Consider the following 21603-nt stretch of genomic DNA (forward strand, 5'->3'; position numbering starts at 1 on the left):
GTGACTTAAAATTACTTTACTCAGGAGGGAAGACCACGACCTGGGGGCCAGGAATGCCCTGAGGCCCAGTTCTTACAAAAGCTAGACAGCTCCTGGGAGAAGAGAGGCTGCCCCTGTGCCAGAAAGGCCCAAGCCCGAAGCCTCACAGGCCTGCAGGAAAAGCCTCACCCACCCTTAGTGTCAGAAGTCAGGCTCAGGCGTCAGCTACTGAGTCTTGCAGTCGCCATTACTGCTGTGGGCTGTCTTCACCTTCTTCAGCTCCTTCTGCAGCTCTGACTCAGCCACCAGGACCTCCTTTGGCTTCTGGTACTGAGGATGGAGCAAGGAGAAGACACGAGTCAATCATATCACCCCTTTCAACACACAGCCTCCACCCAAGAGACTCAGGGCCCCCTTTCTAGCCACACCACAAGGCATGTGGGATCTTAGTTCCCCAACCAGGGATTGAATCCATGCCCCCCGCACTGGAAGGCAAAGTCTTAACCACTGGCCCACCAGGGAAGTCCTCCTTCTGTTCCCCTTTATTCAAAGATGAGGAAATTGAGGCCTACAAGGTTGAATGATTTGCTTAAGGTCACGTGGGGGTAGAGGTAGGCTTTTGGATCTTCTAGAGCCTCAGTTCTGTGGATCTCACCCCTCCCCATCACCCTCTACCCAGTTTCAGCTGTGATTTTAAAATCAGTCTCCTGAGCCCTCGCCTGCTCATCCCATTCTGTTGGAGAGGCCTGTTCCCTAGCAAGCATACCCCAGGAGTTGTTGGGACTGAAACTGAGTAAGATGGGAAGTGGGCAGGGAAAGAAGGAGCCTTTCCCTGACACAGTGGCCAAGAAGTCTGAACGAATCTTACAGAGATAATGAGAGTGGAATTCGCGTGAGCAAAGCTCAGTGAGGATTCATCCAGAGGTAGCTGGTATCTTTCTAGGTCAGGAATGGAGAACTTCTTGTAGTACCTGTGGGGACACCAAGAGACCGTGAGAACACCCAACATGGGGACCCCCACAGATGGGCATCAGGCCCTCTAATGCCAAGCTTCTATACAGTCCCCCCAACCCCGCAGCCAAAGAGGAAGAAGGGAAGCCAGTTAGAAGGCCAGTATTTTAGAGCTTAGTGACCCTGGAAAGAAGAGAGTGAAAGGCCTTCTGGCCAGTCATAATTCCTTGATTAGACCAGGGGTTAGAGTGACTCATATTTCAAGTTCAACAATCCCAGAGACATGTGGAGGAAGCCTCCTGGGAAACACAACTGGATCAGGCAAGCCCTACCTCCTCAGCACCCCAAGAAAACAGCATATGTCTGCAAACAAGGAACAGAATAAGGACATCTAGGGCTGTCCTCCAGAGCTGGGGACTGACAGTTGGCACTTACATGGCACTTTACCGAGGCCCTCTCCCTCTTTTAGCGTTAGCCTGACTCCACTTATAGGCCAGAGAGGGAAGTTAATCCACAAGGAGAAATCTCCCTAAGAGAACAAGCCGTGTGACTCATCACAGAAGCCAGATCTCTGGGGCTCTGGCCTACTTTGCTGACCATAAGACCCCACTACATTTTCACATATCACACTTGGTCCCCCTCATCTGCAGGTGCCAGTCCAGAGATCAATGATCCCCTTCAGTTCAGTCACTCAGTCATGTCCAACTCTTTGCAACCCCATGAACCGCAGCATGCCAGGCCTCCCTGTCCATCACCAACTGCCAGAGTCCACCCAAACCCATGTCCATTGAGTCAGTGATGCCATCCAACCATCTCATCCTCTGTCCTCCCCTTCTCCTTCTGCCTTTATCTTTCCCAGCATCAGGGTCTTTTCTAATGAGTCAGCTCTTCGTATCAGGTGGCCAAAGTATTGGAGTTTCAGCTTCAACATCAGTCCTTCCAGTGAACACCCAGGACTGATCTCCTTTAGGATGGACTGGTTGGATCTCCTTGCAGTCCAAGGGACTCTCAAGAGTCTTCTCCAACACCACAGTTCAAAAGCATCAATTCTTCTGCACTAAGCTGTCTTTATAGTCCAATTATCGCATCCATACATGACTACTGGAAAAACCATAGCCTTGACTAGATGGACCTTTGTTGACAAAATAATGTCTCTGCTTTTTAATATGCTGTCTAGGTTGGTCATAACTTTCCTTTCAAGAAGTAAGCGTCTTTTAATTTCATGGCTGCAGTCACCATCTGCACTGATTTTGGAGGCCCCCAAAATAAAGTCAGCCACTGTTTCCCCATCTATTTGCCATGAATGATCCCTTTAGTCGGGGGGTGGGGGGAACCCTGGGACTTACCTGGCAGTTTAGTAGTTAAGACTGCATGCCTCCAACAAAGGAAACTATAAGCAAGGTGAAAAGACAGCCCTCAGATTGGGAGAGAATAATAGCAAACGAAGCAACAAAGGATTAATCTCAAAAATATACAAGCAACTCCTGCAGCTCAATTCCAATCAAAAAATGGGCCAAAGAACTAAACAGACATTTCTCCAAAGAAGACATACAGATGGCTAACAAACACATGAAAAGATGCTCAACATCACTCATTATCAGAGAAATGCACAAAACCACAATGAGGTACCATTACACGCCAGTCAGGATGGCTGCTATCCAAAAGTCTACAAGCCATAAATGCTGGAGAGGGTGTGGAGAAAAGGGAACCCTCTTACACTGTTGGTGGGAATGCAAACTAGTACAGCCACTATGGAGAACAGTGTGGAGATTCCTTAAAAACCTGGAAATAGAACTGCCATATGACCCGGCAATCCCACTCCTGGGCATACACACCGAGGAAACCAGATCTGAAAGAGACATGTGCACCCCAATGTTCATCGCAGCACTGTTTATAATAGCCAGGACATGGAAGCAACCTAGATGCCCATCAGCAGACGAATGGATAAGGAAGCTGTGGGTACATATACACCATGGAATATTACTCAGCCATTAAAAAGAATTCATTTGAATCAGTTCTAATGAGATGGATGAAACTGGAGCCCATTATACAGAGTGAAGTAAGCCAGAAAGATAAAGACCATTACAGTATACTAACACATATATATGGAATTTAGAAAGATGGTCTTGATAACCCTATATGCAAAACAGAAAAAGAGACACAGATGTACAGAACAGACTTTTGGGCTCTGTGGGAGAAGGCGAGGGTGGGATGTTTCTAGAGAACAGCATAGAAACATGTATATTATCTATGGTGAAACAGATCACCAGCCCAGGTTGGGTGCATGAGACAAGTGCTCGGGCCTGGTGCACTGGGAAGACCCAGAGGGATCGGGTAGAGAGGGAGGTGGGAGGGGGAATCGGAATGGGGAATACATGTAAATCCATGGCTGATTCATGTCAATGTATGACAAAAACCACTACAATATTGTAAAGAAATTAGCCTCCAACTAATAAAAATAAATGAAAAAAAAAAAAAAGTTAAAAAAAAGACTGCGTGCCTCCAATACAGGGGGTGCAGGTTTGATCCCTGGTCAGGGAACTAAGATTCCACATGTGGAGCAGTGCAGCCAAAATTAAACAAAAACCACCACCCAGATAGCAACATCGAACTCATAATGTCTGCAACTGGACTTTGCAGGAAATTTGACCTCCTTTACCAAAGAGGAAACTTGGGCTCAGAGAGGTGAACTATCCTGCCTGGTTTCACAGCCAGTTAGTAGGGTCAGATTAAAGTTCCCCAATCCTGGTCTGGAGCTTATTACATTGGAGCACAAAGAATGGCCTCCTCATCTCTAGCAACAGGCCCATCTGGCATCTTCCTTGGTGGAAGTGTGACCCAGGCTCTGGCCGGTGGCTGCCAGACCTGTCACCCGGGCATGGCATCAGTGCTGCCATGAGGCTGTGGCCTGGGCAGAGAACACTGCAGACAGGTACAAACACACGCAAGTGAGGGCCTGGACAGGGTTGGGTTTTTAATACTTCAGAGGGGCCTGGTCCTTATGGCAGCTCGCCCCAGTCCACTTCAAAGGCCCTGATGCCCTGGGGACTCAGAGTTGACATCAAGGCAGCATTTCTGCCCTGTTCTCCCTGCCGAAATCCCTTGTTCAGTGAAGACTCTCAGGGCCCCCTCTCCTCCCAGGTTCCTCACTCCCCGCCAAGGTGCTGGGACCCATGGCAGGAAAAGAATGTTTACTTAAAGGCTGACAGTTCAAAAGGAGTGGGGGTTGGGGGATCCTAATGGCACCACAAGTTTGCTTTATTTTCCAAAGCTCTGCCCCAGGGAAAGGCGATCCATCTGCCTGCAGACCGGGGTGGAATGTCGGCCTCATCCTCCTCCTAGCCAGCCCAGGCTGAGGGCTCTTCCTGGGGCCCTTGGTCTGGCCAGCAAAGGTGGCAGACACTGATAATAGGGAGGGAGTCAAAGGTTAAACAGCAGAGATTAGATGAACACAAAGGCTTGTTAGGAAGTGTTAACATCTTCCCTGCAAATATACACAAGCAGCAGAAGCAGGAGAGGAGCAGCCTGGCACACACTGAACCCAGTGGGCCTGTGTAAGGCCTCGCTGTGCAGAATGTGGTATGTCCTTAATGCCTACCTGGCTGTGTCCTGGGGAGGGGGCACAGGGACACACCTGTGTCCCACGCTGTCAAGGCACAGGCCCCAGGCAGGGGAGGTAGAGTCCAGGGCTAGGCCTCAACAGCAAGACAAGATCAAAGGGAACTTGAGTTGCACAACTTGCTTCAGCACCCCTGTTCTACTCCCATCACCTCTCACGTGGCAGGGAGGTGGTGGCAGAGTAGATCTGGGGGCTCAGCTCTGTTTTGAGTCTATTCTGATGGATTTAGTTTATTGGTTGAGGTTAAACCATTTTTTTAGGGGCTCCTGATGGGCAGCCTTCAAGGGAGCATGAGGCATCTGCTTTCTCTCCTCAAGGAACAGCTCACACTCCCTTATCTCCATCCCTGCCTTGGGACTTGCCCTGAGAATACCATGGTTCACCTTTTCACCAGTGCCTGGACTAGAGAGGGACCCACTGTGCTTCTGGGAAAGTCCAAACGCCCAGCCCCTGGCAGCCCTTGGCAGGCAGTGAACATTTCTTAGGCATCAACTGTGTCCCAGAGCTGTGAACTGGGGCTTTAAGGATGAAGAAGAAACAAGGCCATATCGCTGCCTGAAATCTTGTGTTTCTGCTGAAAGCTAAGCCTTTATAGTGGGGTAGTCCCTGGGCTTTTAGCTGATGTGCAACAACCCCCATTCTCACCTGCCTTCACTATCCTGGGTCTCAGCCACATAGTGAGAGGTGACATTTATGAATTCTAAATCTGCCAGGCACTGTTCACACCACTGTTCAACACTGACTCCTAAAAACAATGCTCTCAGGTTGGTTGCTTCTGTCATCCTTTTATAGAAGAGGATACTGAGGCACAGGCAAGTCGGGTATCTTGCCCACGTCATAAAACTGGTAAAGGGAGATGCCCTTATTACAGTGATAATCCTCTCTATCTCCTGACTCCTCCATCGCTCTCCATTCTCACCTCAAAGGATCAGACCATCTAGGTTCCAAGGATGGAGCAGAGATGGGGGGTGGTCTCCCCCAGGATTCAACCACCATGCAGGTCTCCTGACACGGAGTGGCCTTCCTTTCAGAATGTAAAAGTGGGCAAAGATGTATGTGGAAGTACGGGCTCTCAGGAGGACTCCTGGCCCCGCCCTGTGACTCTGGGCAGGCCACTTAACTTCTGGGCCTGTTTCTTCCTCCAGATTCCTTTCTCAAATAAAATAGCTGCCCCAGATGAACTTTGAAGTCGCTGGGAACAGAACAGGCTAACCTGGTACCTCTCTGCAGCCTGTGCAAAAAGACAGCTCCTTCACTCTGTTTCAGAGATGACCTACTGCCCTGCATCACTCTTTCCCTGCCACCTTCCCTTCCCCATTCCCAGTCCTTTCCCAACCTGTTCTCCCTTGCAGTGAACTGAGAAAGGGCACAAGAGGCCAGGCCTAGAGAGAAAGAGGCTGTGAAGGAAGCTGAAAGGAAGCAGGACAGCTGTGGAGTCACATGGGCTGGGCCCCACATACCTCCTGTGGGTGCTCTACACATCTGCACACAGGCTCAGCCAGAGTGGTTGAGGGAAGCCTGTGTAGTCAGTCTGTCCCTTAGAAGATCAGTAGGCACATCTTCCCTTCTTGCTTAAACATCAACAGTCCAGACAAACTGGTCACCTCTGCCTAGAATGCACATTCACATATTTAAGGCTCTCAGAAGTCCTACCAAAGAGAAACTTTAATTCAGTTTCCTAACCGTATTTGACCACAGAATCCTTTTTTCTAGAGATGCCTATTAACACTCCCACAGAGTTAGTATTACCGATGTCAAATCAGCCAAACTCTCTTCAGGCTCCAATTTCCAAAGAAATTGGAATTGGCCTCCAATTTCCTCAGGCTGGCCACAGGGCTGAGTACAATATACAATTTCCTAATTCCCCAAACAATCTATGATGTACGCATGAGTATTCTCCTGTGATAGATGAGGAAACCTTGCCCAAAATGCTATGATTTAATATGTGGCAGAGGCCAGATTCAAGCTGACATCCTCCTATTCCACGCCCAGCTCATTCCACTTAGAACTGCCAGCTTCTAAGGCTGAGGCTCAGAACCTTCTCTCTGCACAAGCATGCTTATTGGGAACAGATGATGCCACAATCAGATCCTAGAAAAGCACCTTCTTCCTTCCCTGGTTCATCTCTTGCTATTACCTGAGGCCAAGGACATAATTCACTGGAATCAATTCCATCAAGAAAAGTGGCAAACTCAGTTTTTCAGGGACTCTGGCTTTTATTGATAACTATATTCCAGAATATTAGAATCGAGGCAGATACGGAACCTTCAGGTGAAGGACGTCAAATCAGAAAAGCCACAGTGTGGTGGAAACTGTAGAGGCCTGGGCATTAAAACCGTCACTATCCCCGCCAGTAAATCAAGTGCATCATGCTGACTTTATAGATACTCTTATGGAATCGTTCATATATAGCACAAGAATAAAAATACATACCCTGTCTACCACTGGATGGTGTGATGATCAGAAAATAGATTTTTATATTATCTTGAAAAAGTTAAACTCCGCTCAAAGGAATAGCCATTGAGTTGTGTATATTTAAAGGAAGTAAAGGTACAGGACGTGTTATTACTCCAAGTAGAAAATGAACGTGCCACTAGGCTGAGGAGGAGCCGGTTTAGGGCTTAGCAGCCTCCCCCGCCTTCCTCCCAGCAGAGGGTCCCAAGGTTGTGCTGAGCCAGGCTGGGCCGCACTGACCCTGAGATCTCAGTGCAGGCCCTGAAGTGAGCACTCACATGCTCCTCTCCCCTCTGTGGGAACCCGATCCTGGTCCTGCTCCCTCTGGAGGCACTACTCCCGTCACCACCCGTCCTCACCCAGCAGTTCAGCAACGTCTCCCCTTGCCTGGGGCGCTGGAGTGGAGCGCCTGGCCAACAGCGCCACCTATGGTTGGATATGCACAGGAGATGGGACCCAGAGGACCGGCCTGCAGATGAATTTTCTGGTGAGCTAGCTAGCCTCTCTTCTCTCGCTCCCTGGTAATCACATTTTTGCTTGATATCTGTATTCGACAGTGACCTCTGGGGGACAAAAGGGAGGCAGCAGCCAGCTCCACAAACTGCTGGGCTGCAGATTCAAGTGCTATCAGAAGCACTTTTGTTCCTAGTTTGGACCCAGGGCCTCTGACGCCAGGGAATGCTTGCTGAAGCATGGAGTTCGTTTTCCTAAAGGCAATTTCTCTGTTGTCTGAAATTGCTAAATTCTACTTTAGGCACTGACTCCTGTTAATGATGAGAACAATAACGGGAATAAACTGCCTTTTATCTGAGGGCTATAAAGTGCTTTACAAACGCAAACCCTTATTATTATGACTTTATATTTATAGACAAGGCTCACTTTAGGGGCTGCTAGCTGCATGTACAGCAATAATCCTGAAATTAATTCATTCATCTCCACCCCTTCCCCACCCCTTAACCCTGCCAAAGTGGTAGGGTGTGGGGGTCAGAGAGGAGGGTAGACCCCAGGGCTGCACTAGGGGAGCCTGGAAGCCGCACTGCTTTCCTGTGGCATCATGGACCTGAGGGAGATGGGAGGGGAGGCTGGCACCACACCGCCTGAGGAGACGGACAAATACTGGGTCCTCCTTACTCCAGGTAAACTGGAGGGGGCATCTCTGGCCTAAGCTGAGCACCCCATGAGACATGCTGGGTAGCTTCACAGTCTGTGGACTAGTAACTCATAAAACCTCCCATCTCAATGCCCTAAATCTATTTCATGGGAGTTGGTCCTACACTGCAATCCCTCTGACTCAGTTCACAGCCAAGTCAGTACGGGGCTCTTCTCTTCTGTGGTCAGTCAGAGCTTCAGAAACCCAAACGAGATCAGTGCATTTCCAAGATATCAGCCCAGAAGCAGTCCCGCCAGGATCAGATCTCCACCTCGGTCACCTTCTGTCCCCTCAGCCCCAAAGTTTGCCTGCCCCTAGCAGACCATGAGAATAGGAGGAAAAGGGACATGAGAACCCTCTTTGAAACATCATGCAAGAGACTTCTAAGAAGCCAAAGCACCCACCCCCTGTCCCTCTAGGGACAACATCCCTAGGGGGGTTGGATCAAGTTTGCTGCTCCCAAACCAGTGCTTTTAACTTCTGTAACTGCCACCTCAGACAGGGGTGCCTTCCAGGCTCTGGCTCCCTGCCAGCTCCAAGCTCATAGTGGACTGGAGCCAGCCAGAGGTCAAGGCATAGTAACCTTACAGCAGAACCACCTAAGATCACAAGTCAGTGGCTCGGTTATTTCCTCATCCCCTCATTTATCCAACAAATGTTTACTGAGCTCCAGCATATGCCAAGTACTGGACCAGACACTCATTGTTCAAATTTCCCTGCCCTGATGGAGCTGATTATAATATTCAAGCTGGTTCTGATTACAGTATTCAAGGGCTGAAGAGAGAAAGCCCTTCAGCTTTTAGTACCTATTCTAGGGCTGTAGTGAAGCCCTTCTGCCTCTCTCAGAGCCGGAAGAGGAGGCTGCTCTACCCTCTGGGTTGGGTCTGAGTCCTAACCCTAGGTCAAACCCCACCCCCACCTTGCTCATACACAAGTAGGCAAGTGCCTACCACGCCACTTACTTTTTGTTGGTTGTTCTCACGACAACACAGTGCTCCTTCTGGTCCACACAGACGCTGTAAACGTCCTTAGGGTATGGGAGGTTTCGAATTCGCCACTGGAAACTCATCTTGGTATCTTTGCGCACGAATATGGGCTGCAGAAGGCAAATCCAATTCAAGGACTATTCTTGGAGAGGGGTAGGAAGCGATGGCTCCCCTCCACAAAGCTCTACCGGGGGACACAATGGGAGATCCTCAGCTCTCCTCTGAGGCTGCCACTGCTGTGACCTACGAAGCCTGGAGCCCCTGCTCTGGGATGACTAAGCCAAAACCCTTTGGGTATCCATTCAAGGGAACATCTCTAGAGCACTGTGTCCAGGTGGGCACACTGGAGATGAGGAGGTAAACAAGGCATGGTGCCTGCCCTTGAGGGCTAGCACCCCGCTCCCCCAGCCTCCCCCAAGACACCTGACAGATAGACATACATTGGCATTGCTTTCCGTGATGAGTTCAGGCCCCAGGCTCCCTGCTCCTGGGAGTGCTGGCTCTCCCACCTCAATCTGCCACTGGCCCAAGGCTCCCAGGGCACTCTTCACACGCCACTTCCTCACTGAGGAGAGAAGGAAGCAGTGGGATTATGGGGAGGAAAGGTGTTCTGCTCTCTTCTACTGAATCATTGACATCACTTTAGGTACAGAACAGGATAAAAGTGGGAGTGACAGGCCTTCACACTAACTTTTATCCATCAGAGCAGGGACCTCATGACCCCTGAAATCTCAGGAGAGCATTTCGATATTAGACAATTTGTAAAGCACAGATCAGGGTGCCCAGACAAAAAGAATTAAAACAAAGCTATGAAAGGCGCCAAGTGGAGTTCAGAAACCCCCAGGTATGACTTCAAGCACAAGGATGATGTGAAGGTTGGGAAAAGGGTGGCTACTAGTAACAGGGAAAATATGGATCCCAAGAAGCATGAGTTGGTGTGCATTCTTCCTTCTAAAAATAAGCAAAGGAAGGATGAATTAAGAGTGTGAAAGCTGATAGGCAAGACTCGGAAAGTCCAAATTGAGAAGTTTACTCATTTCAGGTGTACCTGGCTTAAAACAACAGCCCCACAGTTGTTTTTACAGGAAATTTTAGGCACACATCACATTTTAAATGTATTATTTATAAAAGATATAACATAAATTTCTTATAGAGTGGAATCATCCTTTTATAATGCAAATAATCATTTCTATTTTACAGCCCAGATGTTTGCATAAGATTTTTTTTTCCAGTAAGGCCCACACTTTTATGGAAATTTTAAGTGAAAAGTCCAGTTCAGTAGACACTGAGAGCCCCACTGGGACGCTCAGGGACCCCACTCAGCCCTGTCACAGCCGACCGCTGTCAGCACGCCTGTGGCCACAGGGGGCTTTCCCAAGCGCGACCGCTTGGCTCCTTCCCTCCCTGAGGCAATGGGGGTATTCCAGGTGGCAGCTCGGGCACTGCTCCAGGCCAGCAGCCTTCCTGGAGCTGCTCTGAGGAGCTAGGCAACTCAGAAAGCGCCCGGTGGCCTGTGGTGGTTGCTCCTTTTCTGGGCCGGGGGGTGAGTGCAATTCTCAGGATGGGTTTCTTCTGAGTAGCTGTGCCAAACCCCAAACACCCTCCCTGCTCTAAGTAAGGCACACAAGCTGAACACAAAAGTATGCTGTAAAATGAGGATTTTCCCTTGAATATGTGCTTTTATAAGGTCTGTTGCATTCTGCAGTGTGATTTTATTACGTCTCAGGGCCAAAAACTCTCCCTAGAAACACATTTCCAAGTTTATAATGAAAATTAATAAGGAAGAGTAAAACTTGGAAATATGCTTTATAGGCAACTTTTTTTTTTTCCCTCACAAATACTTCTCTCTTAAGTGAATGGACTGTGACTAGGAGTACATCCAAATCTACTCACGTAATACCTTGCTCAACTAGGAAGCCAGTCTTCTGGGTTGCAGCCTTCACAGTTACAAATTCAGAAGTGACAAACTCCTCTAAGCTGCGACTTACTGTGACAGACCCATGTATCTCACTCTATACTGTAGAAAAGATCACTCCTAGATTCTTACTCGGACATGTATAAAATGCTATGTGTAGAATAAGGCAGGAAATTAATTTTTTCCCAGGCATACTGACAACAGCATGATGGGACAGCTCACACTGAGTGCAGGGTCAGAACTAAAAAGCATGTGGGGCCATTTGGTGTGAGGGCAAACAAGCATCCTTAGACTGATGGGATCATGATGTAAGAACAGTCAAAACAGCTTAAAGGCGGAGGTTCTTTTAGAAAGCGTCTAGTCCAATGCTTGTATCTTTCAAATGAGAAATAGCATTCTTCCTTGCCTGCTCTCCTTCAACCCCTGCTACCACTCTCCAAGGAAGAGTATAAAGAATTACCAAGGCTCAGAAAGAGACACTCACTTGCAAAATCCACAGGTAAAATTCAGGTCTCCTAACTCCAAGACCAGAATTTCAATCACCAGTAAAAGGCTAACTTGTATTCTATAAATATTTAACTGTGCTGTGCTAAGACTCTTCACTCGTGTCCAACTCTTTGCGTCCCTGTAGCCTGCCAGGCTCCTCTCTCCATGGGGATTCTCCAGGCAAGAATACTGGAGTGGGTTGCAATGCCCTCCTCAAAAATATTAAATAGCATATATGATATTTTTAAAGTTTTTTTTTAAAGCTCTATTTTTTTAAAATTTTAGCATTTAAAGGAAAAGCTTCAATTATTTGAAAATTTAATTTCTGAAAAACACTTAATTATTTGAGGCTGGACAAGTGAGGTGTCCGGTGATCACGAGCCTTGTTAAATCATGTGTCCTGAAGCACAGTGCCAGTGTGGCCAGGAAAGGCAATTCCGATCTACTCTTTTGTCTATGGAATAACTGGGTTTGGAACAGAAACGTTCCCCAAAAGGACCCTAAGGAGATGGAAGGTTAGCTACTGGTTTCCTTACTGCTGGCCTTAAAAGCCACTCAGGTCACAGAAACTTGGACCCTTGGCTGTTTCACTGTTTTTGACACCTTGAGGTTAAATTCTTTGTTAGAATATGAAGAAGGTCTCTGTACTAATTCCCGTGTTGAGATAAGATCCAATAAATGATTTTTGGTGAAGTCCTTATTATTTCCCCCATGGATGTGGGCATGGATGCACACATGCAAACACATGCTTTGTCTTGTCTTTCTTGTCCTGTCTTTGTTCCTGAACTCAAGGACAGCTCCTGCGGCAACAGAAGACTGTTTCCACCTGCTGTCACTCTGATTTGATTATATGTTAAACCCAAACTGGTGTGTGCAAGGCAGCTCCCTGGGACGCTGTCATATCTTCCTGGCTGAGCCGGGGCCAGTCCTTGGAAAGGAGACTTTCAATGACCCTGTAAAGGGTCTGATGGGGAATATATGAAGGAGGCAGCGCCTGGGGCCTTTTTCCTAAGTCAGCAGGAAGCAGGCTGATGTCCCTGACTGCTGAAAGGAGGCCCCATCTTTCAGGTGGGCTGGAAAGCAGAGGTCCTAAAGGCCTCCTTCCCCAGAGCTCCCAGCCCTGGCCCACTTCCAATGTGGATAATTACATTCCCCTTTCCTAAATACTCCCTGCAGCTTAAACTGGATGCAGGATTCTTCTTTTCTGCCCTAAAACACTGCAACATTGCTATGTGGCTATTAAACAGCTGCCACGTCCCATCCCTGAGGAGGCTGAAGGGAATCGAGTGGGTCATTTATAAAGCCGGTGAAGTGCTTGGGGATGAAAGTGCTCAATATCCTCCAAATGCAGCCTGGGGTGGTTAGGCTGGCGGTCAAATACCACAGCAGATTAAGCCGGTAATCCGAATGTAATCGCTGGGGGATGGCCTGCCCTTCAGCCTCGGCCCCCCTGGACATGCTGTGTTCTTCTAGGGCTGGTTTGATGTTCCGATCATTGTTATGGGGCCCTTCAGTTTTTTTTCTCTATGAATACACATACAGCATTCATTGTGGGGGGTGGGAATGAATAGCACTGAGCGGGCAGGAAAAAAAATATGACACTCCTATGCTTATTAACACCAACTGGAAGGGCTCTGCCCCAGACAGATGCACTATTGGTAATTCTCTCTATAAATTACTTTCTGGGTTTTTTAGACAGAAAACCAGTTTGGCCAATTATCCAATTTGTATAATTAGCTGGAAAAAAATAAAAAATGGAAACCATTCCCATTTACAGCCACAAAAACCCTGTCCATATTTTGCTTCAACGAATGCACAAGTGAAAGTCAGTTCAGGCCCTGGGATTATTTATACTTAAAAATTAAAAACAAACAGTATTTTGCAAGCTGGCAGGCGTGGGGTGGGATGGTTGAAGATGAATAAGAAAAGGGTCAGCTGTTCAAGGGGCCCAGTGGTTTGAGTGGAGTGTTCCTCGCTGCCCAATCTCTGTCCTGCTCCCACCAGTCTCTACTTGGGTCATTCTGAGGAGAACAAAATTTAGTTAAAAAAACAAAACAGGATTAAATACTCTCAACTCCCAACAGTATGTTGTTGTGGATTAAAAGCATGGGCTCTTCATCAGACAGACCTAGGCGTAAACCCAAGCCCTGTAACTAACCAGCTATGTGATTCTGAGCAAGGTGCTTAGCCTCTCGAAACTTGCAATTTTCCTGACTGTAAAATGAATACAGCAGTACCTACCTACCACACAGGGCTGTAAGGAGGATGGCTGGTGTGAAGCACTTGGCATGGTGCCCAATAAAAGTTACAGTATCACTATCCTTAGGTAGACTTATTCAAGCAACATTCTCCTATGAACCTCTATTTCTGCTTTTAAGAAAAAGGAGTTGGGAGGCCACTGTCTATTCTTGACCATGAAGGAATGTGATAGGTTCACATGGGATGTTACCAATGCAGTAACCTGGGCTTGTTCTTCATTTCAAGTTTGTGTCCAAGCACAACTAAGAGGCCTTGGGTTTTACTTGTTTGTTTTTATAGCCACAGCAGCAATAGCTGTATTATTTGCTCTATGTGGAGAAAAGAGTGCCGCTGGGGGCTCAGAGAAAGGAACTGTGGCTAGTCCCTGGCCTGGTGATGGCGCTGGTCAGCCCACGTGACCTCTGCTTTCATAAGCTCACCCCCTGTTAGGAATTCCAAGGCTGTCACCCCCTGGGAGTGCTATAAATTACAATGCATTGTAAGGATATTACTACTGTATTGGTTTCCACCAAATCAGTGTCATATGCTAAACACATCAAGATTTTTTAATAGCACCAGACTAAACCAATTGGGACTGGAACCCAAGCAGCTCATAATAAGGAAGGATCAACACTTCACTTTGCGGCTGAGCATGCGCAGGACACACGTTTTAAGACTGGAGACGGAGAGAATGCAAACCAGTGTGATCCATGTTGTCGGTTCTAGACATTTATGAGCTGTCAGAAAAAGGGAAAAAGAAATTCCCTCAACAGTACTACCTGTCCATCAGTCCCAGGAAGAAATTAAAGTCAAGAATAATGACAAGAAAATAACCCAGCCCATGATTCCATCATTGGTCTTAGCATTTCAGGTGAAACTTAATAAAGAGACCAACTCCCACTGCTGACAGCCTCAGGCCCTGGGTCAAAGAACCAGCCACCTAGCTTCGGGAAGTCAGTCAATGCTGATATGCATACCTGAGAACAGAGAATGAGCAAATCAAATAATTTTCAGAAATCTGAGCTGGAGCCTCTATTCATGAGCTTATTCTTAGAGGAAAAGGGCTGCAGGAATGAAAGTGATGATGCTGCAAAATGACCATTTCTCCCCCCTCCTCCCTTTAATTCAGACATTCTCCAAGACGAGGGGTATATTTAACAGAGCTGCCTCTGAGGCAAGGTCAGAAGCTGCTGCCTCTGATTCCTGCTTGTTCCTGATGTGGTTTCAGAAAACAAAACAAAAATTAAGCCAAAATGTGCAGGGAAAGCTGCCTTCACCATGACTTCGCCCACCAGGCTTACTTCCAATTCTACCTTCTCTGTGAAGATTTTCCCAATGGTTTCTCTACACCCCCAATCACACCTTAGAAGAGTTAACTCTCTCATCTGCCTGGGGGTGGAGTGAGGTTCACTGGTCAAGTGGACGCCCACTGCATCTCTGGTGTCCGACCCTGACCTCGGGTTATTCTCAGGAACAACTTTGCCTCAAGGGCCTCAGTCTCCCCAAGCTCCCAAAGGTACTGCTGAGCTTCTCCCTGAAGCCTCAGCTAGGCCTGTTTACCTGTGCTCAGGTCGCCCCAAGTGTCCCTAAGGGCCCACTGGGGGCCCCTGTCACTTACCAAGTAGTTCATTTGTCTTCTCATCATATTCTTCGGCCATTTCCTTCCCATCTGGGAACAAATAGTGCACCTTTCTTCTCCCTAGGCACAAAGCAGAAGAGGGTCTTACCCCTGAGCAGCCTCTTGCCTTGGCCTTTTAGACTCAGAGATCCACTAATAGCCATGGGCATATTAAAAATCTTCCCAGAGCCTCCCATGAACTCCTTGACAACCATCACCCACCATTACTTTAAGACATGTCCTGGGACTCATTTGCTTTTCCTGAATATGTCTTTGTTCTGCTGATTATTCTACGAGCAATAGCTCTAAAAAAGTGTTAGCTGCTTAGTCATATCTGATTCTTTGTGATCCCATGGACTATAAGGCTGCCAGGCTCTTCTGTCCTTGAATTCTCCAGGCAAGAATACTGAAGTGGGTAGACATTCCCTTCTCCAGGGGATCTTCCTGAAGCAGGGATTGAACCTGGGTCGCCAGCATTGCAGGCAGATTCTTTACTGTCTGAGCCACTCTTCCCAACTGTTGAACTCCTCATTGCCCTTCAAAATCCAACTGAAATGTCATTTCTCCTGGGAAGTCTTCCTAAAACTATCACTCCTAGCCACCTTGGCAAAATTCATCACTTATTTCTTTATGCCTTCCTGGTGCTTTATTCATATCCACAGTGGAGCATTTATCACATTGTATGATACTTTTAAAAGGATCTGTTTCAAGAATGATGTCATATTTATCTTTCTCTCCCCAGTTCCTAAAACCAAGCCTAGGTGCTCAGATTATTGAACTGGGTTTCCCAACCAATGGCTCCCTCCAACTGTGTCCTCACTCTGCCTTCTTCTGCACATCTCTATGCCATTCCTATCACACAAACAGCACATGACATTAGTGCCCACGTATTTTCCCTATGGCAGTTACCTTGGTTATGGTTTTACATCTATCTGTGTGAATTCTGGATGATTACTGCCTCTTTACTAAGATAAGAGGGATTTTATCCCCTCTATGGTTTCCCAAACACTAAGCATGTTTTTAAGAGCTCAGCTAAATACTGATTGAAAGAATGAAAGAACATCACTTCATCTTTCATTTAAAGAAGAGAAGAAATGGATAAAGAAGATGTGGTACATAAATACAATGGAATATTAATCATAAAAAGGAATGAAATTGGGTCATTTGTAGAGGCCTACACAGACCCAGAGTATGTCATACAGAGTGAAATCAGAATTAAGAAAAATAAATACCGCATATTAACACAAATATGTGGAATCTGAAAAAATTGATATAGACAGTCTTATTTACAAAGCTGAAATAGAGACATAGACATAGAGAACAAACATATGGATACCAAGGGGAAGTGGGGATGATGAATCGGGAGATTGGAACTGACATATATAAACTATTGATACTATGTGTAAAACAGATAACTGATGAGAATCTATCGCACAGTGCAGAGAACTCCACTCAGTGCTCTGTGGTGACCTAAATGGGAAGGAAATCCAAAAAAGCGGAGGTGTGTACATAGACAGCTGAGTCACTGCTCTACAGCAGAAACTAATGCAACACTGCAAAGCAACTACGCTCCAATAAAAACTTAAAAGAAAACGAATGTTAAAACAATTTCATACTAAAACAAAAGTAACATATGTTCCAAGAAAAAAAAAGGGAAAGGGAAAGAATTCCAGTGCATCTCCGAGACCAACTCTTCCATCCCAGTAGTATAATCCTAAGCATCTTATTAAAAGTGGCTAGATGATTTCCCATTTTTACAGATAGGTAAACAGACTGGTAGGCTCCTCAGTGAGACAGTACCAATGCCCTGCAGACAGGTACCCAGCGTATCCCTGATGAATAGAGCCCCAAGGCCCTTAATCAGCTGAAGGAGCCACTAGCCAAAACTTGCAACTGCATCCGATCTACCAAGCCTTTTGCTGTCCATTCACTCCCTGAGACCTTGTTCTTCGAGTCATTCCAAATTTGTACTCTAGGGACACTCACCCCCAAATCTGCGGGCCTCTCCATAGGCCCCCAGGTTACACCACCCTTAATCATGTTTGGCTCGCAGAGCTGGCAGAGGCTGTCCTGTCAGGAGGCAGGTACGAGGTGCTGCCTGTGAGTAGCTGAGGGTGTCTGGCCTGACCCTCTTCTTCCCTGGAGTCTGGTCGTCAGTGTAGCAGGACACAGTGCTTACCATGGACCAGGTGCTTTACATATTTTATTGCATTTAATTCTCACAATAATCCTATGTGCCTCCAGTACTCGTCTTTCACAAATAAAGAAAATTGAGGCTTAAAGATCATGTAACTGGTTCAAGGTTATAAAACTAGGAAATGATAGCCTGGGCCTAAACTCACTTGAGGTCAAAGTCGACGCTCTAATAACCATACTAGGGTATCTATATGGCTTTCAGGTTATAAGGATGAACAATGTTCTAGGGGTTTATTGTTCATATTTCTAGTGAATTACATGTTTGGGCCTTAGCCTATTTTATTTCAGTATTCATCTTTTTCTTACTAATCTGATTGAGCTTTGTATATAGTAAACATGTCACACATGTTGCAAATATTCTCAGTTTTAATTGCCGTTTTGTTTAAAGCAGATTTTCTCAAACAAATGTTTAATTTTTATATAGTCAATTATTTTTCCTTTGTGGTTATTATCCAGAAGTTGTGCTTAGAATATCCTCCCTTACCCAAGATCATAATATTCATCTATACTTTATTCTAATACATATTTAGGGCTTCCCTCATAGCTCAGTCAGTTCTAAATGTACTCCTGTATGTGAATATAAAAAATTTAAGTATATTACTATGATATTTTGGTGAGAGAAAAAATATGTGTGCGTGAGCTTGTATACATGGAAAAAATATGGATGTTTCTGTATGAAAATGTCAATTGTTATTATCTCCACAGGGGAGGATTATGGGTGACTTGTTTATTTATTTTTCATATTTCCACAGTGAAAATAAATTATTTATGAAAGATACCACATAGCTCACAAAGAGTTTCTCTAGACCAGCGATTGTCAAACTTTTCTGAATGGGACCTAGGGTAAGAAATAAGATGTAGATCACAATCCAGTATATATGTAATCTATCATATGTGTGTTTGTGTGTGTCTATGTGTGTTGCATGTATCATATCAATTATCATAAACACTGACCTCACATACAATGTACTCTTCCCTTTTTTCTGGTTTTAATTTTTCTAAAAAACTTGTTAACATACTGATGTCCACCTCCTGCAAATAATGGGATTACCAGGAATACCAATCATTGAATAAATCAATAATTTGCAACAGAAAAAATGATTTATGAAAAAGTGTACTGGGTTTTCATTATCAAGAGAAGTGATTCTAGGTGGACAGACAGCCACATCCTCTGCCCACTCACATACACATCAGGAGGGCAGATCTCCAGGAGTGGTCTAACAAGGCATATTCACACATTAGGGTTTTTTGTTTTCTTTTTTAGGTTTTGATTAGGGAGAGAAAAAACTAACAATGTTGTTTTGTGATATCACTAACAAAAAAAATACCAAAATCCTGGTTGATGAAATATTTATTTGAACACTGTCCTTCAACTGAAGGAAGTGAAAGGCAGGGACTAGAATAGATACTTGTGTCTATGTTCACAGCAGTAGTTCTTTACGGTTAAAAAAGAAAGTGGAAGTAACTCACTTCCTTGAGTAATAAGAATAAAAACAAAAATAAATAAGAATAAAAGCAAAAATAAAAACAAAACAAAAATAAATAAATAAAAACAAAAATAAAAAGACCCAATTAAATTTAAAAGCTTTTGCACAGAAAAGGAAACCATAAACAAGATGAAAAGATAACCCTCAGAATGGGTGGAAATATTAACATTTGCAAATGAAGTGACTGACAATTAATCTCCAAAATATATAAGCAACTCATGCAGCTCAATAGCAAAAAAACAACCCAATCAAAAAATGGGCGGAACCCCTGAATAGACATTTATCCAAAGAAGGCACATAGATGGCCAACAAACACATAAAAAGATACTCAACATCACTAAGAGAAATGCAAATCAAACCTACAATAAGATATCACCTCACACCAGTCATAATGGCCATCATCAAACAATAAATGCTGGAGGGTGTAGAGAAAAGGGAACCCTCATGCACTGTTGGCGGGAATGTAAACTGATACAGTCACTAAGGAGAACAGTATGGAGGTTCCTTAAAAAACTAAAAACGTAACTACCATATGAGCCAGCAATCCCACTTCTGGGCACATACCTGGAAAACACTGTAATTCAAAAAGACACATGTACTCCAATGTTCATTGCAGCACTGTTTACAATAGCCAGGACATGGAAGCAACCTAAATGTCCATCAACAGAGGAATGGATAAAGATGTGGCACAGGGGCATCACTGGTGGTCCAATGATTAAGAATCTGCCTGCCAATGCAGGGAACACGAGTTTGATCCCTGATCTGGGAAGATTCCACACTGTCACAAAGCAACTAAGCTCATGTTCCACAGCTAATGAAGCCTGAGGGCGCTAGAGCCTGTGCTCCACAACAGAATCTATGGCAATGAGAAGCCTGTGCACCATAACTAGAGAGCAGCCCACAATTGTCATAACTATCAAGAGAGAAATCCCACATGCAGTAGCAAAGACCCAGCACAATCCAAAAGAAATAGTTTCAAAAGTTTTTTTAAAAAAACCAGATGTGGTACCTACATACATTGGAATATTAACCACAAAAAGGAACACAACTGGGTCGTTTACAGAGCTGTGGATGGAGCTAGAGACTGTCATACAGAGTGAAGTTGGAAAGAAAAAAATACGTATATTAATGCACATATGTGGAATATCGAAAAATGATCTTATTTGCAAAGATGATCTTATTTGCAAAGCAGGGCTTCCCACGCGAATCAGTGGTAGAGAATCCGCCTGCTAACACAGAAGACATCAGTTCAATCCTTGGGTTTGGAAGATCCCTTGGAGGAGAAAATGGCAACCTACTCCAGCATTCTGGCCTGAAAAATTCCATGGACAGAGGAGCTTGGTGGGCTACAGTCCATGGGGTTGCAAAGAGTCGGACACGACTGAGCAACTAAGCATACACACACGCATTTGCAAATCAGAAGTAGAGACACAGACATAGAGAACAAATGTATGGCTATCAAGGGGGGACTGGGGAGGAATTGGGAGGCTAGAATTGACATATATATATATATGTATATATATATTACTGATACTATGCAAGAATAGATAACTAATGAAAACCTACTGTATAGCACAGAGAACTCTACAGAATGCTCTGTGGTGACCTAAATGGGAAGGAAATCCAAAAACGAGGGATATATGTACAGCTGAGTTCACTTTGTTGTACAGCAGACACAAATTCAACATTGTGAAGCAACTATACTCCAATAAAAATTAATAAAATTAATTTTTTTAAAAGTGGGAGCAACTCAAGTGTCCATTGACACACCAGTGGATAAACACAATGTGGTATATTCATACATACAATGGAAGAATGTTATTCAGCTTTAAAAAGGGAGGAAGTCAAAATTTCCTCATGCAACAAACGACATTTCCTCATTCCCACATGCAACAACCTGGATGAACTTTGAAGACATTATACTAAGTGAAATAAGCCACTCACAAAACAACGAATATTGTATATTCCACTTATATGAGGTCTGTGCTGTAACCAAACTCATGAAGATAGAAAGTAGAATGGTGATTGCCAGGGCCCGAAGATAAGGAGACTGAGGAATAGTGTTCAGTGGGTATACAGAGTTTCAGTTGAGGAGTTAGTAGTTAATGGGCATGGAGTTTCAGCTGAAGATGAACGTTTTGGAGATGGATAGTGGCAATGGGGGCACAACCATGTGAATATACTTAATGCCACAAAACTACACTTAAAAAAGGCTAAAATGGTAAATATATGTTATGTACTTCTTACAATAAAACAAATCCCACCGTCCTATGAGATAATGTTCAAAATCTTTAGTTTGGCAAAGGAGATCTATCACAACTCCAACTTCTCTGCAATTTCTCTTCATGTTCTACCATTTCCCCTTAACACTCCTTGAGAAAAGGGACCTTTTATTCACTCTTGCATCCTAGCACCCAGTACCTGAAAAAGTGTAGGTAGATATTAGGACTGACTGGGTAAAGGCTTCAGCCTCACTAAATGTTTTGCTATGCCCCTAGAAATCATCCACACACTTTCACACCTC

The 21603-nt window shown here is 45.2% G+C and overlaps 1 protein-coding gene across 1 annotated transcript in view; it reads right to left on the minus strand.

The window, feature by feature from the left end:
• DPCD (deleted in primary ciliary dyskinesia homolog (mouse)) overlaps positions 1-21603 on the minus strand; it is a 22993-nt gene continuing 1390 nt past the window's right edge. The window contains exons 2-6 of the mRNA XM_043475658.1: positions 15397-15477; positions 9580-9704; positions 9116-9249; positions 848-950; positions 1-309 (exon numbers count right to left, since the gene is read on the minus strand). Coding sequence (XP_043331593.1) covers positions 205-309; positions 848-950; positions 9116-9249; positions 9580-9704; positions 15397-15477 — 548 coding nt within the window. The 3' untranslated portion in view covers positions 1-204. The remainder of the gene's footprint in view (positions 310-847; positions 951-9115; positions 9250-9579; positions 9705-15396; positions 15478-21603) is intronic.

The sequence above is a fragment of the Cervus canadensis genome, chromosome 8, assembly GCF_019320065.1.
Source record: "Cervus canadensis isolate Bull #8, Minnesota chromosome 8, ASM1932006v1, whole genome shotgun sequence".
Taxonomy (NCBI): domain Eukaryota; kingdom Metazoa; phylum Chordata; class Mammalia; order Artiodactyla; family Cervidae; genus Cervus; species Cervus canadensis.